At 48.4% G+C, this 24,151-nt stretch overlaps 1 pseudogene and 1 gene segment (V, D, J or C); one reads left to right on the top strand and one right to left on the bottom strand.

Annotated features, from left to right (window-relative positions):
• Positions 1 to 10,219: 10,219 nt before the first annotated feature.
• On the bottom strand, positions 10,220 to 15,216 carry LOC103082175 (Ig heavy chain V region 914-like). The segment is given in 2 exon segments: positions 10,220 to 10,539; positions 15,204 to 15,216. Coding segments are annotated over 2 exon segments (333 nt in total).
• Positions 15,217 to 15,859: 643 nt separating this feature from the next.
• Positions 15,860 to 18,068, top strand: LOC103081903 (disintegrin and metalloproteinase domain-containing protein 21 pseudogene; annotated as a pseudogene).
• Positions 18,069 to 24,151: the final 6,083 nt, after the last annotated feature.

Here is a 24,151-nt window from a genome sequence, read left to right as displayed (position 1 = left end):
ATAGTAGAGGATATTGTTTGTGTGGTGTGAGCCTTTAAACCTGCAATAAGGGGGCTTATTAAGAGAGTAAAATAAAAGCAAAGATTAATGGTTGGTTTTTGTTTTTATTTCCATTTCTCTAGGAGGTGGGTCAAAAAGGATCTTGCTGTGACTTTTGTCATAGAGTGTTCTGCCTATGTTTTCCTCTAAGAGTTTGATAGTGTCTGGCCTTACATTTAGGTCTCGAATCCATTTTGAGTTTATTTTCATGTACGGTGTTACGGAGTGTTCTAATTCCATGCTTTTACATGTACCTGTCCAGTTTTCCCAGCACCACTTATTGAAGAGGCTGTCTTTTCTCCACTGTATATTCTTGCCTCCTTTATCAAAGATAAGGTGACCATATGTGCGTGGGTTTATCTCTGGGCTTTCTATCCTGTTCCATTGATCTGTATTTCTGTTTTTGTGCCAGAACCATACTGTCTTGATTACTGTAGCTTTGTAGTATAGTCTGAAGTCAGGGAGCCTGATTACTCCAGCTCCATTTTTCGTTCTCAGGATTGCTTTGGCTGTTCGGGGTGCTTTGTGTTTCCATACAAATTGTGAAATTTTTTGTTCTAGTTCTGTGAAAAATGCCAGTGGTAGTTTGATAGGGATTGCATTGAATCTTGTAGATTGCTTTGGATAGTAGAGTCATTTTCACAATGTTGATTCTTCCAGTCCAAGAACATGGTATATCTCTCCATCTATTTGTATCATCTTTACTTTCTTTCATCAGTGTCTTATAGTTTCCTGCATACAGGTCTTTTGTCTCCTTAGGTAGGTTTATTCCTAGATATTTTATTCTTTTTGTTGCAATGGTAAATGGGAGTGTTTTCTTGATTTCTCTTTCAGATTTTTCATCATTAGTGTATAGGAATGCCAGAGATTTCCGTGCATTAATTTTGTATCCTGCTACTTTACCAAATTCATAGATTAGCTCTAGTAGTTTTCTGGTGGCATCTTTAGGATCCTCTGTGTATAGTATCATGTCATCTGCAAACAGTGACAGCTTTACTTCTTCTTTTCCAGTGTGGATCCCTTTTATTTCCTTTTCTTCTCTGACTGCTGTGGCTAAAACTTCCAAAACTATGTTGAATAATAGTGGTGAGAGTGGGCAACCTTGTCTTGTTCCTGATCTTAGTGGAAATGGTTTCAGTTTTTCACCATTAAAAGCTTTTGCACAGCAAAGGAAACCCTAAACAACACCAAAAGACAACCCTCAGGGGCTTCCCTGGTGGCGCAGTGGTTGAGAGTCCGCCTGCCGATGCAGGGGACACAGGTTCGTGCCCCGGTCCGGGAAGCTCCCACATGCTGCGGAGCGGCTTGGCCCGTGAGCCATGGCTGCTGAGCCTGCGCGTCCGGAGGCTGTGTGCTCCGCAACAGGAGAGGCCGCAACAGTGAGAGGCCCGTGTGCCGAAAAAAAAAAAAAAAAAAAAGAGTAATGTACCAAAATGTTCATTGCAGCTCTATTTACAATAGCCAGGACATGGAAGCAACCTAAGTGTCCATCAACAGATGAATGGATAAAGAAGATGTGGCACATGTATACAATGGAATATTGCTCAGCCATAAAAAGAAACGAAATTGAGTTATTTGTAGTGAGGTGGATGGACCTAGAGCCTGTCATACAGAGTGAAGTAAGTCAGAAAGAGAGAAACAAATACCATATGCTAACACATATATATGGAATCTAAGGGGAAAAAAAAGGTCATGAAGAACCTAGGGGCAAGACGGGAATAAAGACACAGACCTACTAGAGAATGGACTTGAGGATATGGGGAGGGGGAAGGGTAAGCTGTGACAAAGCGAGAGAGTGGCACGGACATATATACACTACAAAACGTAAAATAGATAGCTAGTAGGAAGCAGCCGCATAGCACAGGGGGATCAGCTGGGTGCTTTGTGACCACCTAGAAGGGTGGGATAGGGAAGGTGGGAGGGAGGGAGACGCAAGAGGCAAGAGATATGGGAACATATGTATATGTATAACTGATTCACTTTGTTATAAAGCAGAAACTAACACACCACTGTAAAGCAATTATACGCCAATAAAGATGTTAAAAAAAAAGATTAATGGTTGAGGCAGACTGAAATGACAATTTCTTAGTCCAGAGTGCAGCTAATCAAGAAAATTTCTAGACATTTGGCGCAAAATATCTTTAGATGGTGGAGTGCCAACTTCAGTGCCAGTCTGATGGACTTCTTGGATGGATTTACTGAATGTTCCAGGTGGTGGCATAGACATCAGAGAGATTTTGATAAGATTGTCCACAGTCATGGTATTTCCTGGAGCAGAGACTAAAAGGTGCAGAAATTAGGTGAACTTCCTGAGGAGCCTACACAGCAGCAGCTCCAGGCACCAAGGTTATTCGCATACCATCTTCTGAAGTTTCTTTGAAGTTTTTGTCAAGTTGTCCTGCATCTAACCAGCGTGGGGGGCAGCAAGCTCGGGTTGGTGAGGGGCGGGGGGGGGGGGGGGCGGGGAAGATCAGCTACAGACAACTTAGAGTCACAGTGAGGATCTGGGTCGTCACGTTTTGGTTCTTCGCGTGGGATAAAATTCGGAACATTACTTTGGAGAGACGTAGCCAGATGGTGAAGGCAGCTACAAGAGGTGAGAATTTGTTAAGGGCCAACTAAATATGAGAAATGGCAGGATCAAGACAAATTTACAGGTAGATAAATACCTTCTCAGAAAATTAGCTGGGCTGGAATCTGATAACCCAATAGGATTGGCTGTGGTTTTCTACCGAAACATAAAACCTCTCCGTATAGTCACCCTACTTGTGATCAAACCTTAACAAAGTAAGGTTATCCTTTTTTACAAAATTTATCTGTTCTAATTAGATTTGGCCTGATTATTCACACATGTTCAGCAAGAATGATTACTGACCACATGAACATTTTAGTTTGTTTTGGTTGAATTTTTCTTAAGGAATCTCAGGTTGTAGTCTTAAAAGCCTCTTGAGGTTAGGAAGACATGCCAAGAACTTACTGCCAGACGTCATATGCAGTAGCTATAGATTTGGGTGAATTCCTCTCTTCTGTCATCATTGTCTCTTCTATAAAGTACTCCAAGGTTCCTGGTCCTATCAGGAAGTGCCTTTCCTTACTTTCCTGTAAGGCTGGGTACCACATGAGCCAGGATGCAGGCCAGTTATCCTGAGATGTCTTTGTAACCATTGGCAATAAGAATCAACCTCGGTGTCTTGAACTCTCAGGACACATCTGATTTTCTACACATCACTCTAAAATATGACAGTCCAGTCAAAGCCTTGGGTACATGGCCAATATTTCCAAGTATGTTCTGTTATAAGGAGGGTAGATTCTGAATAAACCCATGCAAATAATCAAACTCTGGCAGGAAGTGGAGCATTACGAACTTGGAAGACATTTTCACAGTTTCTCATGGAGTTAAACATACACTTACCATGTGATTGAGGAGTGGGCTACAAAGTACTTACCCAACTGATTTAAAATTTTATGTTTGGACTTTTCTGGTGGCACGGTGGTTAAGAATCTGCCTGCCAATGCAGGGGACACGGGTTTGAGCCCTGGGCCGGGAGGATCCCATGTGCTGCGGAGCAGCTAAGCCCGTGCGCCACAACTACTGAGCCTGTGCTCCAGAGCCCGCGAGCCACAACTGCTGAGCCCACGTGCCACAACTAGTGAAGCCCGCGTGCCTAGAGCCCATGCTCAGCAATGAGAAGCCACTGCAATGAGCTCACTCACCACAACGAAGAGTAGCCCTCACTCGCCTCAACTAGAGAAAGCCCGCACACAGCAACAAAGATCCATCATAGCCAATTAAAAAAAAAGTTTTATGTTCACACAGATGCCTTCATGGGAATGCTTATATCAGCTTTATTTATTTGAACCATTTTCCAGTCTCTGAATTTTGCTCATATGGTGATTGGTTTATGGAAACTTTCCAAAATAATTGGTGAATACTCATATCTATTGGGTAATTTCAATTACATAAACCCATTTTCTGAGGCACCTTCAACCTAAACATCTCTGTCACCTCCTCAGCCCCAGCACAGCCAACCTCTCCCTTGGGGTTTCTGACATACTCAGGAGGAGGTTTCAGCCCAGGGACTGGGAAGTTCCTTACACGTAGCCACTGCCACCAGAAGAGGACCCTGCCAGTCCAGCCTGTGGTGAGGGCTGAGAGACTTCTGTGGAGGATGCTGCATGGTTGTTGGATGATGCTCTCAGGGCAAGACATACCCGTACTTAACCTAGGATATCTCAACTTATTTGCCCATTGATGAGGCAGAATATATCCAGTGCCTGTCTAGCCAAGGAAAGATGGATATCCCACGGGCCATACTCAGTGGGATGCCAAGGCCCAAGTCCTAATCCTCGTCTGAGACTATGTGTCCCCCGTCACATCCTTGACCTTGACCTCTGTGCAGACAGAGTTCTTCAGGCTGAGAAAGAAGCCCCACAGGACATGCCTCTCTCTCTCTCTCTCTCTTTTTTTTTTTTTTTTTTTTTTTTTGCGGTCCGCGGGCCTCTAACTGTCGTGGCCTCTCTCGTTGCGGAGCACGGGCTCCGGACGCGCAGGCTCAGTGGCCATGGCTCACGGGCCCAGCCGCTGCGCGGCATGTGGGATCTTCCTGGACCGGGGCACGAACCCGCGTCCCCTGCATCAGCAGGCGGACTCTCAACCACTGCGCCACCAGGGAAGTCCCATGCTTCTCTTTTTGAGCCCACCTTTGAATGACAGGGAAACAACCTGAACATGTTCTGAGCTTTGATAACTAAATGTTGCTCCTAGGGTCAGACTGTCTCCCCAAACTGTGCAACCACTGGATTAAAAAAATCCTGTTTTCCACTTCTAAGAATTAGGATATCTAGAAGGCCTACGAATTTACCTGTTAAACACAGTTCTCATTGCCTTTTTGAGTTGGGTATGTGTTCCCAATAGAATCCAATATTAATCACACAGGAGTAAGCAGTCCTTAACAACTCTTAATTTAGATTTGTTTTAGCTGAAAAGAGAAGACAGTCCCTGAGAGGAAACCACTCCTCAGTTCCTTCTGCATCTCCTGGGACTGTAATCTTGTGCTGGGTGGGTCCTGAGCACCCCCAGTACCACCCTGAAGGGAAGGGTCCTGCCTGGTCTCGCATTGTGTTTACCTCAGTATCTCTAGTCCGGTATTCAATGGCTGTGCCCTGCCTTCAGAATCCTTTTACAGTGACACCATATTCTTTCTGCATCATCTCTTGAAATAGTGAATCGGCCTTACTAAACCCACATACTTTACAGGGAGACCCCAAGCAAGGATTTTATGAAACCACAAGGGAGCCCTTTCCCTGGAGGTGCCAGATGCATTGATACAGTTGACAGTCGTGTGAGTCCAGAGTCGATATCAGGGGCTTTGGGGGTTCCTCTCATTTCCTTTGGGCTCCTCTGGTTTAATATTATGACAGAGAACACCTGCACATAGAAGCCGTGGATCTCAATGCACACATAACATCTAATATTCCAATAATACAGACACACACACACACACACACACACACACACACACACAAACACACAGTGGCTAATTATCATAGTAATGCACTTGAAATTTCTTCTTTTCTATACCTAGCACATGGGCAGTGCCCTCCGTGCCCTGACACACACTGACCCTAGGCTTGAGTGTGTGACTTGCTTTGACAAACAAAAGCAAACACAGTAAAGTGGAGACTGGAGTGTGCGTGCACGTTGGGTTTGCCTGTTCTTGAAGAATCTGGGCACTGCAGTTGCCCCATGGGAAGGGTACAGGCTTGCCTCACGTTGTCAGAAGTGGGGCACAGTCACAACATTTCTCACTCATACTGCCTGCATCTGAGGGACCCCAGAGACCCCACCTGCAGGAAGGAAGACCCTGAGAAGTCTGAGGAGGAAGAGGCAGCATTGTTGTCAGCTGACCCAGGTGATGCTGTTCTGCTGGGTCACCAGGTGGGTGGGACAGTAGCAGGAAGATGAGCTAGGTCAGCTCCATGAGGGATGCCCTGGCTTTTGCAGGACACCTCATCACCAGAAGTTTCTCCATCCTCGGGCTCAGTCCTGCTGGCCATCTCTCCTCTTGACCGCCTGCCCTGTGGACCTAAGACCCCAGCATCTGACAGGTACATAGACCCACTGCTTAATCACCCACAACTGCGCCAACTGTGCGAAACCTGCGTCGCCTTCTACGTCTCTGGTGGAACCCGGATTGTGATTACACCTGGGTCCACCAGAAACTCCTGGAGGAGGAGGGAAACTTTGTCACAGAACACTAAGGAAAGAGAGAAAAACAGCCTGAGGCTGATGAGCGAGGATCCTGAGTTTGGTCTGTAAGCTGCAGGTGTCAGAGGCTTCAACCTGATCTCCTGCTCTGGACTTTGTCTCGCTGTGGTCTCTGGGCATCCCTAAGTTCTCCTCTTTGGAGGGTCTGTGTCTCGCAGCACTTACAACTTTCATCCACTAGTGTTATCCTGGAGCCTCAGCACTGTGCTAGTTCTCTGGGGGGGAGGGGTCTTGTGTATTCTTATGATTAAATCTCAGTGAGGCAGTTTTCCCGTGTCTCTAGTCTGTGATTCTCACAGGGTTTCTGCGGTGGTGTCAGGGTGGGACTTGTTCCCTTCTGATTACCCACCTGATTCACAAAAAATTATGACCAGGGAGCTTGACCTTATTAGTTGCAGAAAAATGTTTCCTGATTTTAGGGAGAAAGAAAATAGAGATCTGTGACTCATGAATACTTAAAAAACTTAAATGAAAGAAAGGCATTTAATAAATATAAACAGTATCAGAAATTCTCTTTCAGAAAGAAAATGAAACATTATGCATCTGTTATTTTTTTAACTTGTCAAAGTATGTTTTCTGCTAAAATATACGTAAAAACCTGTGTGTGTATGTGTGTGTGTGTTAAAATGTAGCCAGATTTGTTTTCATCAGGTATGGTGAGACACATGGACGTGGAAGTGATTGTCAGTTTACACTCACAGATCCCTAGAAACAGGGGGCACACACCACACAGGGGCCACTCAGGGAGGCACTGGGGTTGGTCAGGAGACAGAAGAGGGGGCGGGACATGCACCAGAGACCTGATTGGGGTTTTGGAATGGATGAGGCAGGGTAGGTATGCTGAGTAAAATTAGCACTGGATAGCTTGAATAATTTTGTCAGGCTCTTGGGCACGTGTGGTCCCTGGTTGTCCGAGACCTGGCCCTGGGGTGATCCAGGTCAGGAGGAATGTGGAAAGGTGTGTGAGAGCTTGTAAGGGAGAGAGAAATATCTCTATCTCTGACCCCCCACATGCACAACCTCCACCATCATCACTACCCTCAGATGGCACATTTGTTATAGCTGATAAACTGTCATGACACATGGCAATTACCCGAAGCCCATAGCTTACCTTAGGGTTCACTCTTGTACATTTCACGTGACTTTAGAAATGTATGACATGTGTCCAGTATTAAGGAATGATAAGGAGTATTTCCCTGCCCTAAAAGTCCTCTGACTTCACCTGTTCATCCGTCTTCCTCTTCCCGAACTCTACGGAATCACTGATCTTCTTACTGTCTCCATAGTTTTGTGTTTTCCAGAACATCACAAGGTTAAAAGCATACAATATGAAGGCTTTTAGGATTGGCTTCTTTTACTTAGTGATATGCATGCCTCTTCCGTGTCTTTTCATTCTTTTATTGCCAAATAATATTCTATTGTTTGGAGGCACCCCAGTTTATTTATCTGTTCACTTACTGTAGGACATCTTGGTTGCTTCCAAGTTTTGTCAACCATGAATAAAGCTGATATAAACATTTGTGTGCAGGTTGTCACGTGGACCTATGTTTTCTATGTCTTTGGGTAAATGCCAAGGTGTACGATTGCTGGGTCATATGGTAAGAGCATGTTTCCTTTCATAGAAACTGCTGAAATGTCTCCCAAAGTGGATGCACCGTCTTGCGTTACAACAAGCGGTGAATGAGTTCCTTTCCTTCTACAGCCTTGCCGGCATGTGGCAGGTAATTGCGATGTGTCATGACAGTTTATCAGCCTTGCCGGCGTGTAGTGTGGTCCATGTTCCAGATTTTGGCTGTTTGAATAATTGTGTGTAGTCATCACATCATGGTTTTACTTTGCATTTCCCTGATCACATGTGAAGCAGAGCGTCTTCTCGTATGCTCATTTGCTATCAGTTTATCTCCATTGGTGAAGTTTCTATCCAGGTCTTTGGCCCATTTTTTTTTTCAATAAATTTTTTTATTTTTTATTTTTTTAAATTTTTGGCCGTGTTGGGTCTTTGTTGCTGTGTGCGGGCTTTCTCTGGTTGCGGTGAGTGGGGCTACTCTTGGATGCGGTGCGCAGGCTTCTCATTGCAGTGGCTTCTCTTGTTGCAGAGCACGGGTTCTAGGTGTATGGGCTTCAGTAGTTGTGGCACACGGGCTCAGTACTTGTGGCACGAGAGCTCTAGAGCGCAGGCTTAGTAGTTGTGGCGCGCGGGCTTAGTTGCTCCGTGGCACCAGGGCTCGAACCCGTGTCCCCTGCATTGGCCGGCGGGTTCTTAACCACTGCGCCACCAGGGAAGTCCCTTTGGTCCACTTTTTAATCAGGTTTTCTCTTTTCATATTGTTGAGTTTCAAGTGTTCTTTGTATAATTGGGTGACAGTACTTTACCAGGTGAATCTGTTACAAATAATTTATCCTAGGCTGTGGCTTGTATTCTCATTGTCTTGACATTGTCTTCCACAGAGCAGAAGTTTTTAAATTTATTAGAATCTAGCTTATCAAAGGTTTATTTTATGGATCCTAAAAAGTCATCATTCATTCTACCCCAAATCATCTCGTTTTTCTCCTGTGTTATCGCATGGAGGTTTTAGAGTTTTGAATTTTGCATTCAGCTCTGTGAACCATTTTCAGTAAAGTTCTGTGAAGACTGTAAGGTCTTTGCCAAGGTTCACTTTTTTGCATGTGGATATCCAGTTGTTCCATTTGCTAAAAAGCCCCATTAATTTTCAGAATGGCACAGATAGGAGTAATGTCTTCCAGACTTTGCTTTAATCTTGGGAAAACGGGGGTGTACGTTGTGGCAGAGAGCAAGGATTATACCAGGGTTGTGGCCTAAGCAGAGGGTGAGCCCAGACACATAATAGAAATCCCAGTATCAGAAGAAGAAAAGCAGTAAAGGTTCTGTGTTCATCATTTGTGTTTTAAGAGGGAACATCCACAGGCTTTACTGGGGCTCAGGATTTAGCATCCAGGATGAAGTCTTCACCAATGGGAAGGTCTTGAGTTGGACGGGTATCATCTGGGATGTGGGCTGGAGAACCTCCAAGTGAGTTCCTGTTGCATGGATGTGGGTCTCCGCATTTGCCGTGGTTGTTTGAAGCAGTGTCTCTGTGGCAGAGTGGGCTTCCAATTACAACTGACTGAAAACGACCAGACCGTTACTAATTAGATCAGCAAAATCATCGGGATGATGTGAGCTGTGCTTGACCGGTCTCTCTTATTGTTGTTGTTTGTGGGCATATAGGGTCCTGTATCAAATGAGCCACCTGCCCTGTAGGACAGGTACGGTTAGCGCTTCCAGGAGAGCATGTGCCCTAGATCTGGTGTCCAACCCTTTTGGTATGGCGGAAAGATAGTACAATATATTAAAAAATAAATCAAGCCATGGGGAAAGGGAGAGAAACATTCAGGGGATTATGTGCCAGACTGGAATTTGGAAAGGAATTATTTGAGAAGAGCATTATGTTTCTAATATCAAACATCTGTCTAGGACCTATCGGGGACATGATGGTTCTATTGAATGATATTCCAAGACCCTACCTTGTGTGTATTGAAAATAAAATGCGTAGTTTAGTTACTATTAGTAAAGTCTATGGCTCCAGAGGAAATAAATACTGCCCTAGTAAGGCATTGTAGGTCTTAGCATACATGGAAATGTGTCATTTTGGTTTATGTTTTAGGTGTCTTTGAGGCAAGAGATTCCCAGATACTTTTACACCAAAGGGGACAATTTTTGGACAATGGCCCAATAGTTTATTATAAATGAGAAGATGGGGTTATTTGTTGCCCAGGGTATCTAACCGCTAAGGCCACTGAACCTGCCCTGTCCCTGGGACTAGACCTCGTGCTCCTGAATCCAGAGAACTCCTGAGTACACCCTGCAGCCCAGCCCCTCCTGTCTCCCTGCAGGGAGGTTTGTGTCTGGGCTCACACTGATTTCCCTTTATTGTGTCTCTTACACAGTAATGCATGGTTCCTGTCCACGGCTCTCAGGCTGTCCATTTGCAGATATAGCATGTTCCTGGCATTGTCTCTGGAGATCACAAATCAGTCCTTCACTGAGTCTGCATGGTTAGTGCTACCAGTACCAGTATTAATGGATGAGACCCACTCCAGACCCTTCCCTGGAGCCTGGCACACCCAGCTCATCCAGTAGCTGCTGAAAGTGACTCCAGAGGCTGCACAGGAGAGTCTCAGAGACCCCCCAGGCTACGCCAAGCCTCCCCCAGACTCCACCAGCTGGACCTCTGCAAACACAGGGACATCCTGGTCAGGAGACTGTCACACATCCACTGATTCCCTCACTCATATCCCCTCACATCCTCAGTATCTCTTGTTCTCCATCAGTTACCTTGTAAAATAGCAACAAAGACAAAGCAGCTCAGCCCAGACTCCACGGTGTGTTGTCTGTATTCAGTCCTTGCACAGCTGATGCCGAGGCAGGGCCATAACAGTGAGGTGTGGGGGTCCTCCGAAGGACGACTTGGGCTCGAAGATGCCCCAGCTGGTCCTTCCTTGGGCTGAAGGACACTCGGTGTCCCATCCAATCTTACTTCTCTCTCTGCCACTCAGGGTCAGAGCTGCAGCAGGGCTGACATCACTCTCAGCATCACAAACATACTTTCCTAAAAACAAATTCCATGCAAATGGAATCCATTTTCGATGACTGCTTTTTAGGTGACCTGAAATAACTGAAAAAATACCTTAGCATAGTTATTATAATATGAACCTGCTTCTTTAGGCAAATATACAATATAAAATAACAAAGGCAATGGTCAGTTTTATGTGTCAGCTAGCCTGGGCTCCCTCTCCAGTTATTCAGTCAATCCCTGATCCGGGTGTTACCCCGAAGGTATTTTGTAGATGTTGTTAAATTCTGTCATCATTTTACTCTAACCTAGAAATAGTACCCTGAGTAACCTGGCTGGGCTTGGTTCAATCGCAGCAGACCTGAAGGAGGTGCAGTTGCACAGTGGACAGCAGCTTCCTCTGCTGCTCGAGATTTCCAGCCTGGCCTTCCTGACGTCTGGCCCCAAGAAGGTTGTATGTCTCCAACCGGCCGCACAGCCTCCATCCTCCAGAGCTCCCAGCACAGCGGAGTGTCCGTCAGGCTCCGCTGGAAGCCACAGGCCAGGGTGGTGACCCCACAAGACTTTGATCAGGACAAGTTCAAACTCCACATCCCGTTGTGTCTAAACAAACATCACTCCCTTGAGTACTCGTGCCCACTCAGCTTCCCCAGCGAGTGCACGTGCAAAGGACAGCAGGCACGTCCTGGTCCACAGCAAGTCTGAAAGTCCCATCACGCCTTCCCAGGTGCCTGCAGGAGCCACAGCCTGGGCCACACCTAAGCTCCAGGTAAAGGGTCTGCCCCCGGGGTTTAGACCACAGAAAGGTCATGACCCCTTTTCAGAGAGTGGAAGGAGAAAGGGTTTGGGGACAAAACGACGAAGGAGAAGGAAAACTGATTCACAGAAGAAGAGACACAGCCTGATCAGTGCTCACTGTTCAGCGTTGAGTCTGGTGAGAGGAGGGTTAGATTGAAAATCCATCAGCTTCTCTCAGGGACTCGCCCAGCCTCAGGCTCCGTCTGGCAGGCACCAGCACAGCAAAGACTGTCCTTGTCTAGGATTTCTATTGAGGTCTGTTCTCCCAGTCTGATAGGAAAGCAGCAACCAGCTTCCTCAGGCCTCCTCACATCCCTGCTTCTGGTGGCCATGAGCAGTCATTACTGGTTCCGTAGGTGGGACTCTGCATTGGCGCACGTGAAACTGTGTGCTCGTGTTAGAGCAGAAGCTTCTAATCAGAGATCTATGGTTGGCAAACAATTACAAACGTAGAGAGGGTCTACGAGAGATGGTGAGACGCAGAGGGAACCAGAGGCTCTGGCAGGAAACCTCCGCCTTCATCCGCACCTGCTCGTGTGGCTGGTCTCTGTGCTCAGTGGGTCCTGAGCACCCCTGGGGGCCTCAGCCCTGCCTCATGGTCCTCAGTGAAACCTGCAGCCCAGACCCTCCTGTCTCCCTGCAGGGAAGTTTCTGTCTGGGCTCGCCCTGACCTCCCCTCCTTGTGTCCCTCGAACAGTCTGCAGCCATATGCCCTCGGTGGTTCCAGAGCTCAGCTGCAGGGAGGACTGGTTCCTGGATGTGTCTCTGCAGATGGGGAGTTAACTCCTAGGGGCTGGGGCTGGGGCTGTGTCGTCTTTCTAGCATATTCCCGATGACCAGTGCGACCCCTACCCCAAGGGCTGATGGATCCCAGGTCCAGCAATAACCACTGGTTGGGATGAGGAATCCGGAGACAGCACAGGTGAGGGAGAGGGTCTGCAAGGTGCAGTCCTGGGCCCAACTCCTGTACCTGCACCTGGGACAGAACACCTGGCAACAAGGAGAGTCAGTCGCTGTCAGTCACCTGTGGCCACAGCCATCCCCACAGCCCCGTGTCTGACACCTGTGACCCGTACTCGTCAGGTGGCACCTGGCACCTGGGGAGGTGTCACCAGGCGGAGGAGGAAAACCCACAGCCTCCCCTTCTTCCCGACCAGAGCGCTGCCTTCCCCAGGGGCCCCAGCCCTGTCTGCGGAGGGAGCCGTGAGCTCCTGCGGCCCAGGGCTGGACTTCACCCTCGAGCTTGAAGGGGAATTTTCATACTGGAAGCCTTGTCCTTAGAAGTGGGGAGAGACTGAAGGACTCCTTTTCTGCCATTTCTTATTATTGCCAACCAAGATTTAACCATCTCCCCACTTTCTAAGGACTCAGATCGTTTTCTGTCCATAATGGCCCTTTTCTCCTTTCTTTTCAATTAGTTCTTGCAGGTGTTAAGTGGAGGAAGTGGCCCTGCTCTGTCTTCTGAGGTTTGAGAGCTGTGGCACCTTACAGTTCCCTCCTCTCTCCTGCCCCCGCCCGCTGCTGGGAAATCTGGTAAGAAGCACGGCTTCTCCGCCCTTCCATGCAGGTGGGACATCAAAACCACGTGAGCCCCGCCCGTGAGCACAACACTTAGCCCTCCCCCACCCAGGAGCCACATTAAAAACCCGAATCCGGCTCCATTGCTGGTGCTCTCAAACCATTCCTGATGTTCTTGAGGGCTCTGCCCTGCCCTCAACAGACACCTCAATCATGGAGGTGATACATTTTTCAAATTCGTTTCATGTGTGCCTGTGGCATCATCACGCTGAACTATATGGAGCTTTGGTGGGGGATGGGTGTCACCATGCATTGCCTTGATGTCCACTGTTAACACTCTTGGTGCTGTGAGTGTGGTGTCAAGTCAGTGGCCACCACCACCAGGGCCTGCCTTCTGTTGCCTTGGGTGTGTGATGCCGGTGTCGCCTGATACCCATCATGCACTTTAAGGTGCTGCTTGCTGGCTAGTTGTGCTCTGAGCTGTGCCCTGTAGTGCTGCGTTGTTGACTGCAGCAGAGCCCCTTGTATGGATTTAGCCAACTTACTGCAGAAGTTTTGATAATTAATTGGTATTTATGGACAGGAGTAAACAGTCGTAAGGGACTCTACCTTCTGTGCATGGGAGTGTCTTCCTCCTATGGCAGCACATCTTCCTAATTCAGAGGTTTTAGAGTTAAGCATAGAATCATGAGGCAGAGGTGGGCTGGGGGAGACTGCTCTAAGGAGAGGAAGCCCCAGACCCCGGCAGGGAGCAGCCCCGGACCTCCATCTGCGCCTGCTCCTGCGATCAGCCTTGCGTTGGCAGCGCTGACCTCCCTCTGAGGCCCTGAGATCTCCTGGGAGACCCTGACTGTTACCCGTAGCCCCCACACCTGCCCCTGCGAGGAGGCTTGTGTCTGGCTCACCACGCACTCGGACTGCAGTGTCTCGGGCACAGCTGTACCTGCCTGCAGTCCTGGCCTTGGAGCTGCACAGTTGTGAGAACACTGGCTTCTTGGTTGTGTCCCTGGAGATGCTGACTCAGGACCTGAGGTCATGCTGTCCTGAGTGTGCCCCTGAGCCCAGGCCACAGCAGCCACTCCAGCCCCTTCCCTGGGTGAATGTGGATCCTCCACAGGGGATATTCTGAAATTGGGAACATGTGGACGACACAGGTGAGGCCGAGCCTCTCCATGGAGACCACCTCCCCCTCATGCCTTTGTACAATGTGGTTCTCAGCCTGGGTACCTGGGAAGAGAGAAAAATCCTGAGTCACACGGGCACATGGCCTCATCCCATCATCCCATTTCTGAAGGAAAAGTCTGATTCTCTTCAAGTGGTTTAAGATATGCAGTTAAGTCAGACTTCTCATCATGATGTGTAGGCAGACAGAAGGGCTTGTGGCCTCCGGATTCTGAGGGGGGAGTTAGTGCAAGTCTGTAGTACTGCACCTATGAAACTGGGCCTTAAGAAAGCATCTCATGCTGAAGAAAGTACTTTAATGGAAGACACAGTATGAAAAAACAAGTTAGCGTCCATTGTCAGCTAACAGGCACCAAAGGAGATTGTGAGATACAGTTTTACAGTAAAATGAAAACAGGCCCAGAGAGAGGATGCGAGAAGAAGAAAGAAACGAGAAGCAAAAAGGTAAAAGCCGTGTGTGTAAGCGTGATTAAATGGTGAATAGAGGGGAAAGGGTACCTCATCTCGTACAGGGTATAAGTTAATTAAAGAGTAGAGTTAGCATTCACAAGGTCAGTGGGAATTCGTCTGAGAGAGCAGAACTGGGAGCACCTAGGGTGAAGCCCTGGGACTGCACAGGGGGTAAGGGAAACATCATTATGCGTCAGTTATCCTCATCCTGTGCTCTGCGAACACCCTAATGTGGAAGAGAACGAGCGTCTAACTCTCGCCCTCTCAGAGGGGAAAATTAGCCGGTGTGTGAGACCCGTCAGGGATGAGCGGGCCCAGTTGGGATGGGGAGGAGTACAGAACAGCAGGCAGAGGGCAAGGAGTAAGTGTCCTACCTTGGAAGTTCATCCCCGATCACATTCGGTTTAAATGGCAGGACTGTGTTTGTAAATTAAAAGGGAAATATTCGTAGTCTGGAGGACAGTGAAATTTTCCTTCTCATCATGACCTGATACTAGACTTTTTTCCTCCCCTCAAAACAAGTACAAAATTTCACAAGAGTGAAATATTTGTTCTCTCACATTGGGAACCAACAGAGAGAAGGGATCAGCACATGCGCCGGAGGAAGCTACCGCCGTCCAGGAAGGAACCACAGAGAAGGACTAGAGGGCGCACCCCTGGGGCTCTCGTGGTCAGGAGCAGGGTCTCTCCTCACCCGCTGGGGCAAGGAAAATAAAATCTGATAAATAAGGGAGCACCAGATGGTGGCCTCTGAAGGGTTTTACAGAGCATTGAGGAACGATGCTGACCCCGTAAGCCCTCAGTTCCACGGTAGCACACATGGACATAGTTCTCCGCTCTCCCACCTCAGCCCTGGCTGAGTTCATATCCAGACCTATCCACTGCCACGCCCTGGGACTGTTACCTAATCCCATTAGGAGACCCACCCAGTGACCTCTTTTGCTGTGTCACTGGCTCCTTTGTAGGAAGTGGCCAGAGCAGATGGTGTAGACCTGGCTCCTCTGGGATCCTGCTTTTAACTCATTGGCAGATGTCCCTGAGCAGGGCCCCAAGGCTGGCAGAGGGCCAGGTCACTCTGGGGGCAGCCGTCTTGCTGCTTGCACTCTGGGCAGTACTGGCTCCGGTCCAGTGCTCTCAAGGCCGTCCCTCATGGCGCTACATGTCTTCGGAGTTGGTGATCCCCAGGAAGGAGTTGCACCGAGGCAAGGGTGTTCAGACGCCAGGCTGGCTCTCCTACAGCCTGCGTTTGGGGGGCCAGAGGCACGTTATCCACATGCGGCGCAAGAAGTTATTTTGGCCCGGACACCTGCTGCTGATGACTCAGGGTGACCAAGGAGCCTTGCAGATGGACTCTACCCCTTCGTCCCTTCAGATTGTTACTACCTCGGCTACCTGGAGGGGATTCCTTTTTCCATGGTCACCGTGGACACGTGCTCTGGGGGTCCTGAAGGTGTTATGAAGTTGGATGACCTTGCATATGAAGTCAAACCCCTCAAGGATTCGGAAAGGTTTGAACATGTGGTTTCTCAGACAGTGGCAGATGCCAGTGCAACAGGACCTGCATATGGACCGGGACACAAGGAGGATAGACACCCGCTGTTCCCTGAAGCAGACGTCAGTGTAGCCCCCAGGAGGGGTGCTAGGGTGTTTGCAGCACATAAGGGAATTATGAAAGGATTTGTTCAATATTCTAATTCAATGTATCGTGTATACAACAGTGTGTCTAAGTGTGTAGAAACCCTGGTACGTATGTGTAGTATAGTGGACTCCTTTCAACAAGGTCTTGCTGTAAGGTTCTATCTAGTCGCAGTGGCACTATTTAATGAAAGAGATCCAACTGTCATGAATGACTGTAGAGTACCAGGTGGTGCATACGCTCGTTATCACGCAAAGAATTTCAGACTAGTCATAGAAAGCACTTCATCCTTGATGGTAATCCGTGATGGACCACGGCCAGGCCAGTTTGAGCCAGAGACCTATACCGTGTGTGACACCGACCGTAGCCTGCTCTTCGTTGGTTATCTAGGCAGACATTATTTAATATTAGCTATTGTGTCAACCCAACTCACTGGGAGAAGTTTTGGTCTGTGGTATGGCGGTGATGACTGCTATTGCATGCGAAGGACCACCTGCCTTATGGCAAAATACCCAGGCTTGACAGATGCCTTCAGTGACTGTTCCATCGGGCACTGGTGGAACATAGTAGCGATACGGGGCAGTTGTATATTTAACACAACGGTGAGCTGTTTTAATGAAAGCCTGATAAAGATGCGTTGTGAAATCTACATAGCAGAGGATTGGGAACAGTGTGACTGTGGCTCCTTCAAGCAGTGTTGTAGCAACAAGTGCTGCGAGTATGACTGTATGTTGGAGGAAGGGGCTACTTGTAATGAAGGACTATGCTGTACAAACTGTACCTACTCTGAACCTGCGACGCTCTGCAGACCAATCCAAAATACGTGTGATCTTCCGGAGTACTGCTTTGGAACAACCAGTCAATGCCCGGTAGATTTTTATGTGCAGGATGGAACGCCCTGTACTGAAGAAGAGGCTCCTGCTATCACGGAAACTGCACTGACCGCACCACGCACTGCAGAGGAATCTTTGGAAGACACGCTATTAACGCTCATGATGTCTGCTATACAATAAATAGAAAAGCCAATCGATTTGGACACTGTACAAGAAATGATAGGGTGTTGAACCATGCTGCTTTTGGAGAAGCAGACATAAAATGTGGAAGGCTGCAGTGTAGCAATGTCACTCATGTTCCCCGGTTGCAGGAACATGTTTCATTCCATCAGTCAAAGATCTCAGGGGTCTGGGGTTGGGGAGTAGCCCGTCACTATTCCCCAGAGACAACTGACGTTGGTCGTGTGAGAAGTGGTACCCCCTGCGCTCCTGAGAGGTTCTGTCTCAATAGCACCTGCAGTGCTCGTATAGGTGCAGTCACTTATGACTGCCCCCCTAAGAAATGCAATCATAGAGGAATTTGCAACAATAGAAGGAATTGCCATTGCCGTGTAGGCTGGGAGCCTCCACTGTGCTTAAAGAGAGGTCCTGGAGGGAGCATGGACAGCGGACCCAGTGCAAGGAGAATTCGCTCAGTAGGAACAGGCCAAGCCTCGATCCTGTATTTGAAACTGGGCTTTGGTCGCGTTTATGCCTTCATAGCTGCACTCCTCTTTGGTGTGGCCACCAGTGTTAAAAATGTCAAGACCTCCAGAGTTAAGGAAGTGTAGTAGGTGATAAATAAATTATAAACCAGCCTCCCGACCCCTGTACAACCATTGGTAATGTGGAAGTAATATCAGTATATGTGAGGAAATCAGTAATAAGATGGCAAAGATGAATGTCACGTTCTAGAAGTCTGCAGGAGACGACGGCGGGTTTCCGTACATCAGGGGCGGTCGAGAGGCATCGATGTTCTCACTTCAGGTCTCTTTGATAGGTCGCTGATCAGCGCTCCGAAATAAATCTTGAAAAACCACTTGTTGGTGCCCTCTAATATTTTGTAAACTCTAAGAGAGCAGATTGAGCCTGAGACTCTGGCCCGGAGAGAGACCTGAGTCAGCAGCTGGGTCTTGACCTGAGCTCACTGGTCCCAGGAATAACAAAAATTTTCATGGGCTTCTTTCGGGGCAGCTTCATGACATTTCTCCAAATCAGTGCTCTTCAACACTGGGGTTTTCCGCTTCCTCTGTTTAATCTCTTCTTCTCTAAACCCAAAGTGGGTTCCGGGTAATAGAGGGCCCCTCCCAACCAGCACTGTCTGTCTCCTTCTGGGGTGGCTGTGGTCTGTGGGGTGAGAGTGATGTGGGCTCCATTCCCACCTAGCATAAACTAGGACACTCTGGAGAGCATATTTCCCAAGGTGGGACACGCAGATCAGGAGGCTGAATGTAGCATTCCCTGAAATTCCATCAGAAAGTTAGGTAGAAATGCCTATCAGTTACTCTGGCATTCAGAGGGAGTCCTGTGAATGTTAATCCTTCCCTTCCTTCTTGCATCTACATTTCAGTGCACTCTCAGTGAATGTAAGCTGAGGAAGTCCTGATGAATAACAGACACTAGTCTTTTTTATTTTATTTTTTATTTAACATCTTTGTTGGGGTATAATTGCTTCACAATGTTGTGTTAGTTTCTGCTCTATAACAAGGTGAATCAGCTGTACGTATACATATAACCCCATATCCCCTCCCTCTTGCGATTGTTTCTGATTTTTCCTAGAGGATGTAACATATCGGTTTTGTCAACACGAGGCCAAAAATCACTAGATTTTTTTTTTAACATGTTTATTGGAGTATAATTGCTTTACAATGGTGTGTTAGTTTCTGCTTTATCACAAACTGAATCAGCTATACACATACATATACCCCCGTATCTCCTCCCTCTTGTGTGTCTCTCCCACCCTCCCTATCCCCCCCCCTCTAGGTGGTCACAAAGCACCGAGCTGATCTCCCTGTGCTGTGCGGCTGCATCCCACTAGCTAGCTATTTTACATTTGGTAGTATGTATATATATATATATATATAAGTCCATGCCACTCTCTCACTTCATCCCAGCTTACCCTTCCCCCTCCCCGTGTCCTCAAGTCCATTCTCTACGTCTGCATCTTTATTCCTGTCCTACCCCTACGTTCTTCAGAACTTTTTTTGTTTTTTTTAGATTCCATATATGTGTGTTAGCATATGGTATTTGTTTTCTTCTTTCTGACTTACTTCACTCTGTATGACAGACTTTAGGTCCCTCCACCTCACTACAAATAACTCTGTGGCCTTGCTGTCCTCTCTTAGGGACTGTGGCATCGTCTCCGTAGAAGGAGGTGGGTCAGCTTGAAGCCCGGTTCCCTCTTCTGCACGTTTCTCCTTTCTCTCCCAGCGATGGTGCCGGCCGAGCTGTGCCAGAGCAACCAAGGCAAAAGGGTCGTGCACCGAATGACTGAGAACTCTGACCAGGTGCCGTGGGCTCCGCAGAGGCAGTGACCCAGATCTGAGGCCCCAGAGCCTCCTTCTGAGTGTCGTGTCCCCGGTGCCCCTCTCATGGGAGTTGCTGTCAGGCTTGATGCTTGAAGCAGCCATGGTATCGATACCTCGCTGGTAGAAACTATTCCTTTTCTTCCCTGGGAGAAGCAGGTGTCCTACTTTGTTGGGGAGACCCCCTTTTTTATAAAGAATAATGATAAGCTGTGAGTACATATTAAGGATTAGGTTATATACATGTAAAGAATGATCATAAAGATCAAGAAACAGAACCTGATGAGTGGACACCCAGGAGTGCCCTCCCCTCGTCCCAGCCGCCTCCCCGCCGTGAGGTGGCTGCTCTCCCGATGTTGTGTCAGTGACTTGTCCTCACAGCTTACGCCCAAGCACGCATCCCTAAACAACGCAGCCCAGCTTTGCCTAGTTCCAAAGTCCGTAAGTGGGTGGACCGCGCTTGCTGCTTTATTGCTTTTGTTGGCTCAGCATTGTGTCCATGAGATTCTTTTTTATCTTGTGAATATAGTGTTTTTAAAAAATAATTTTTATAGTTTTACTACCTTTAAACAAAACGTACTCCATTGCTGTGGAATATTCCTTGCTAGGAGCGTGCCGGGTTCATTTCTGCATCCGCTTGTGATGGCCTCCAGGTGCTTTCAGGTTTGGCTCCTGTGGCTGCGGAGTCCATGGCCTTGTGTCCTGGTGCAGGGCTGGGGGGTTTGTGTTCAGCTGGGAGGAGCACTGTGGGTCTGTGTGCACGGACTTTGCTCTCCGAGGCCCGGTTGTTTCAGAAGTGGTTGCACCGCCCGCTGCACACCAGGCTTTCCATTGCTCCACGTCCTGCTGATATTTGGTCCTGTGTCTTCATGTCTGCCATTCTGGTAGGTGTGTGCACAGTAGTTTTCTCGTGGTTTTAATCCCTCGGTTGTTAGTGAAGTTGGGCATCTTGTCGCATTCATGGACTACGTCCTGTTGTTTTTTAAAAAGTTTTAAAAATTGTGGTCAGATACACATAACATAAAATTTACTATCCTAACCATTTTTAAGTGCACATTTCAGGGTCATGAAGTAATTCGCGCTGCTGTGCAACCCTGACCGCCATCGTCCTCCAGAACTTTCTCATCTTGCAAAACTGAAACAGTCCCCATTAAACGCTCACTCCCCATGGTCCCTCCCTCAGCCCCTGGCAACCACCACCCTACTTTCTGTCTCTATGTTTCCAACTGCTTTAGGGGCCTTATATGAGTGGATCAAGCACTGTTTGTTTTTTTGTGTCTAGCTTACATCACTGAGCATAATGCCCTCAAGGTTCATCCCTGCTGCAGCCTGTGTCAGAACTGCCTTCCTTTTTAGGCTGAATAACATCCCCTTGTATTGATGGACCATGTTTTGCTTCTCCATTCGTCTGTGAATGGACACATGTAATATCTACGTTCATTTCTCATGTCCTAATATTTGTGGAGTAACGTCGGAAAGTCCTATGAACCAAAAGTCATTTGCCATTAACTTTTTTCTTAAACTTTTTATTGTGAAAAACATCAAAGCTGAGAAAAAGGGAAGAATACATGTCAGCCTCACTTGTGTTCAGGAATTATTGCTTTACGGTATTCACTTTATTCCCTGTGTGTGTGCTATGCATGTGCATGTGCCTGTTTGCATACATGTGCTGTGCATGTGCATAGGTATGTGCACTTGCACGCGTTAATGTGTGAATGGGCACATGTGTGCATGTGTGTTCATATGCTAGTGTGTGAATATATTTGTGCTGTGCACCTGCATATGTTTGTGTGTGTGCTGTGCCTGCCTGTGTGCACAACTGTGTGTTTGCTGGAACCACTTGCAGATATATCCACACGCAGCTGCTCTAACAATCCTGCGTAGCCACGTAAAGGTCACAGATCTCAGGGATTTAAATGGATGCAGCAGGATGTCCTGACACAGAGTCTGTCTTCCAATGACTGTCACTGTCTCAGTAACATCCTTCACACCTTCTTTAAGCCCCATTCAGGGTCCAGTTTAGACCCCCATTACATTCAGTCACCTGCCCCAGGTCCCCTAAATCTACAATGTCACAATGGGAGAGCCCGGCCAGGGCCTGGGGTGCCCCTCCTGTTGGCCTGGCCCCCAGTCCCTGAACTTGGCTCCTGTGTTCCCATCTCTCAGCCAGGCCCCGACTTGGTTGGGGCCGCCACCTCTTTCCTCACAGGGTCCCATCGCCCAGTCAAGGGGGTTCATTCTCCCAAACTCAGCATCAGGAGTTGGGGGTGACAGCCCCACTGGGTCTCCTTCATGTGAGACCCTGTGCTTTTGAAAGAGCAGGCGCCCTGCCCTTGGGGGTGGGGGGCTAGGGGGTGACATGCGGCCCACGAAGGGCAGGTGGGTCCCCGGGTGGGGCGAGCCAGTGTGCAAGGAGTTCCGCGGTGGGTCCTCCTCTCCAAAGGCTTCTGTGCCCCTACCTCTCCCTGTGCCTCCCCTCGAAGACAGTGTGGTGCCTGGCACAGGAGCCATAGGAGCCGTCAGCCACCGCCCCCCTCTACACACACACACGCACACGCACACGCACACGCACACACACACACACACGCACACACTCACGCACACGCTGCAGGGAAGCAAGACCTGAGTGCAGGGCTCTCAGCGGCCCTGAGCGCCCCACCCGGAATCGGCCAGCGGAATGGACAGGCCGGATCTCCCGGCCCGGACCATGCAGGACTGTCCAGCCTGGGCTTCCAGTGCGGCCACCTCCTTCTGGACGCCTGGGAGGCTGGAATCAGGCCACTTCTTGTCTGTCCTGGCAGCAGACTGGGCTGCACTCTAAGAAGTTGGTGGCTCACCCATGGATCCTGACCGTCAGGTGGCCAGAGAAATTGGTAACATTTCTGTTTTGCCTGTTGAAATGTTTAATGACAAAGATTTTGTTCACTTTCCTGATGTGGGTGTCCAAAGATGAGAGACCCATGTGTGTGACCTGTACCTCCTATGAGATCAGCCCTAAGCTAGTTTAAACATGATCAAGTTCTGTCTACATGGTAGATTTAGACTTCTGCCTGTCCTGTCTACTGATTATGTTTAGAGCTGACCATGTGTTGTCTATAATAAGAAGATTTAGACCTGACCATGTTCTGTGTACGCTAGGACTATGGGGACCTGCGTAGAAACCCGGCCTGGCCTCAGCACTGGGAAGCTTCGTGCCTGCATCTGAAGGTCAGTGCTTAGATGTCTGGGGTCTGGAGCTGAGGTGGGCTTGTCTACATAACAGCCTCTCTTCTGAGTGTGGTTACCTGGTCCTCCCAAGGGTCAGTGCTATGGTCGGGGCCTTAGTCTCAATCCCTGCAAGGTTCACCTTCCCTGGGGCTTGTGGAGAATCCGCAGAGGGGCTACCTGGCAATAATTCCAATTCACCAGCACGTGCATGGTGTGTAGGGAGGCAGGTTTAGCTGGTGAATTGATTGCAGGGCACGCAGATCGGGCAAAAGGCCCATGGGTAACAGCTGAGGCTGCTGCTGAGCTCTCCTTCCAGTGTACCGTCCCTACTCAGCAGCTTCCAGAGCTGCCCCTCGGCTTTCAGCCCTGCTATCCTGTGAGTTTTGTCAGCAAGTATGTGAGACAAGAAAGGACTGAGCCTGCCAGAACCAAGGAAGTGTGTTCACCTCTAGCATGAAAGCTTTAAAAACAGGTAAAATCACACAGAACCAAAGTGAAAACAGGAGGACTTCTCTGGGACAAGTGTGGGCAGAGGAGACCCACCTGCCACTTTTTCTCATCCCAGGAGGTCCCAGGAACCCAGCTTGTTTCCACATTAGGGGAGCAAGCAGCAGAGCCATGGTGTCCTGACCAAGGGGAGGTGTGACCCCCACGTGCAGTGTCCTGTCCCCTTTGAGGTTTCCAACCTCTGCATTAAGGGCGTTGCCCTGATTAACCTGTGGTTCCTTTTCCTCTCTTAATCTTGTCACATTCATATGAGGTCAGGCATGTTTGAGTGGGCTGCTGCTCTGTGTTCTGGTGAGTGACAACACTTGGTGTTATCATATTAATATCCTATCATATGTCTAATCTATGGGGGTCACCACTGCCTGGGTCCCCCTGGACAGAGGTCAGGTGAGCACAGACTAGTCCCCCCTAAGAATGGTCCCCCACGTGCCATGTGAGGGTACCATGATGGCCCCTAAGTTGGGGGACTGTGTCTGGGCCTCCGACATTTGTGATGAAGGGGAGTCGAAATGGAATCTCAATTAACAAGACATTATTTTGAGAATTTATTTTAAGTGAAATAAAACACACGCCACATACCCTTTACCATCGTCACCATTTTAAGTGCACGTTTCTGAGGCATCAGATATACTCAC

The sequence above is a fragment of the Lipotes vexillifer genome, unplaced genomic scaffold (assembly GCF_000442215.2).
Source record: "Lipotes vexillifer unplaced genomic scaffold, Lipotes_vexillifer_v1.1 scaffold533, whole genome shotgun sequence".
Taxonomy (NCBI): domain Eukaryota; kingdom Metazoa; phylum Chordata; class Mammalia; order Artiodactyla; family Lipotidae; genus Lipotes; species Lipotes vexillifer.
The sequence above is the reverse complement of the archived record's forward strand: the minus strand, read 5'-3'. Positions and strand labels throughout refer to the sequence as shown.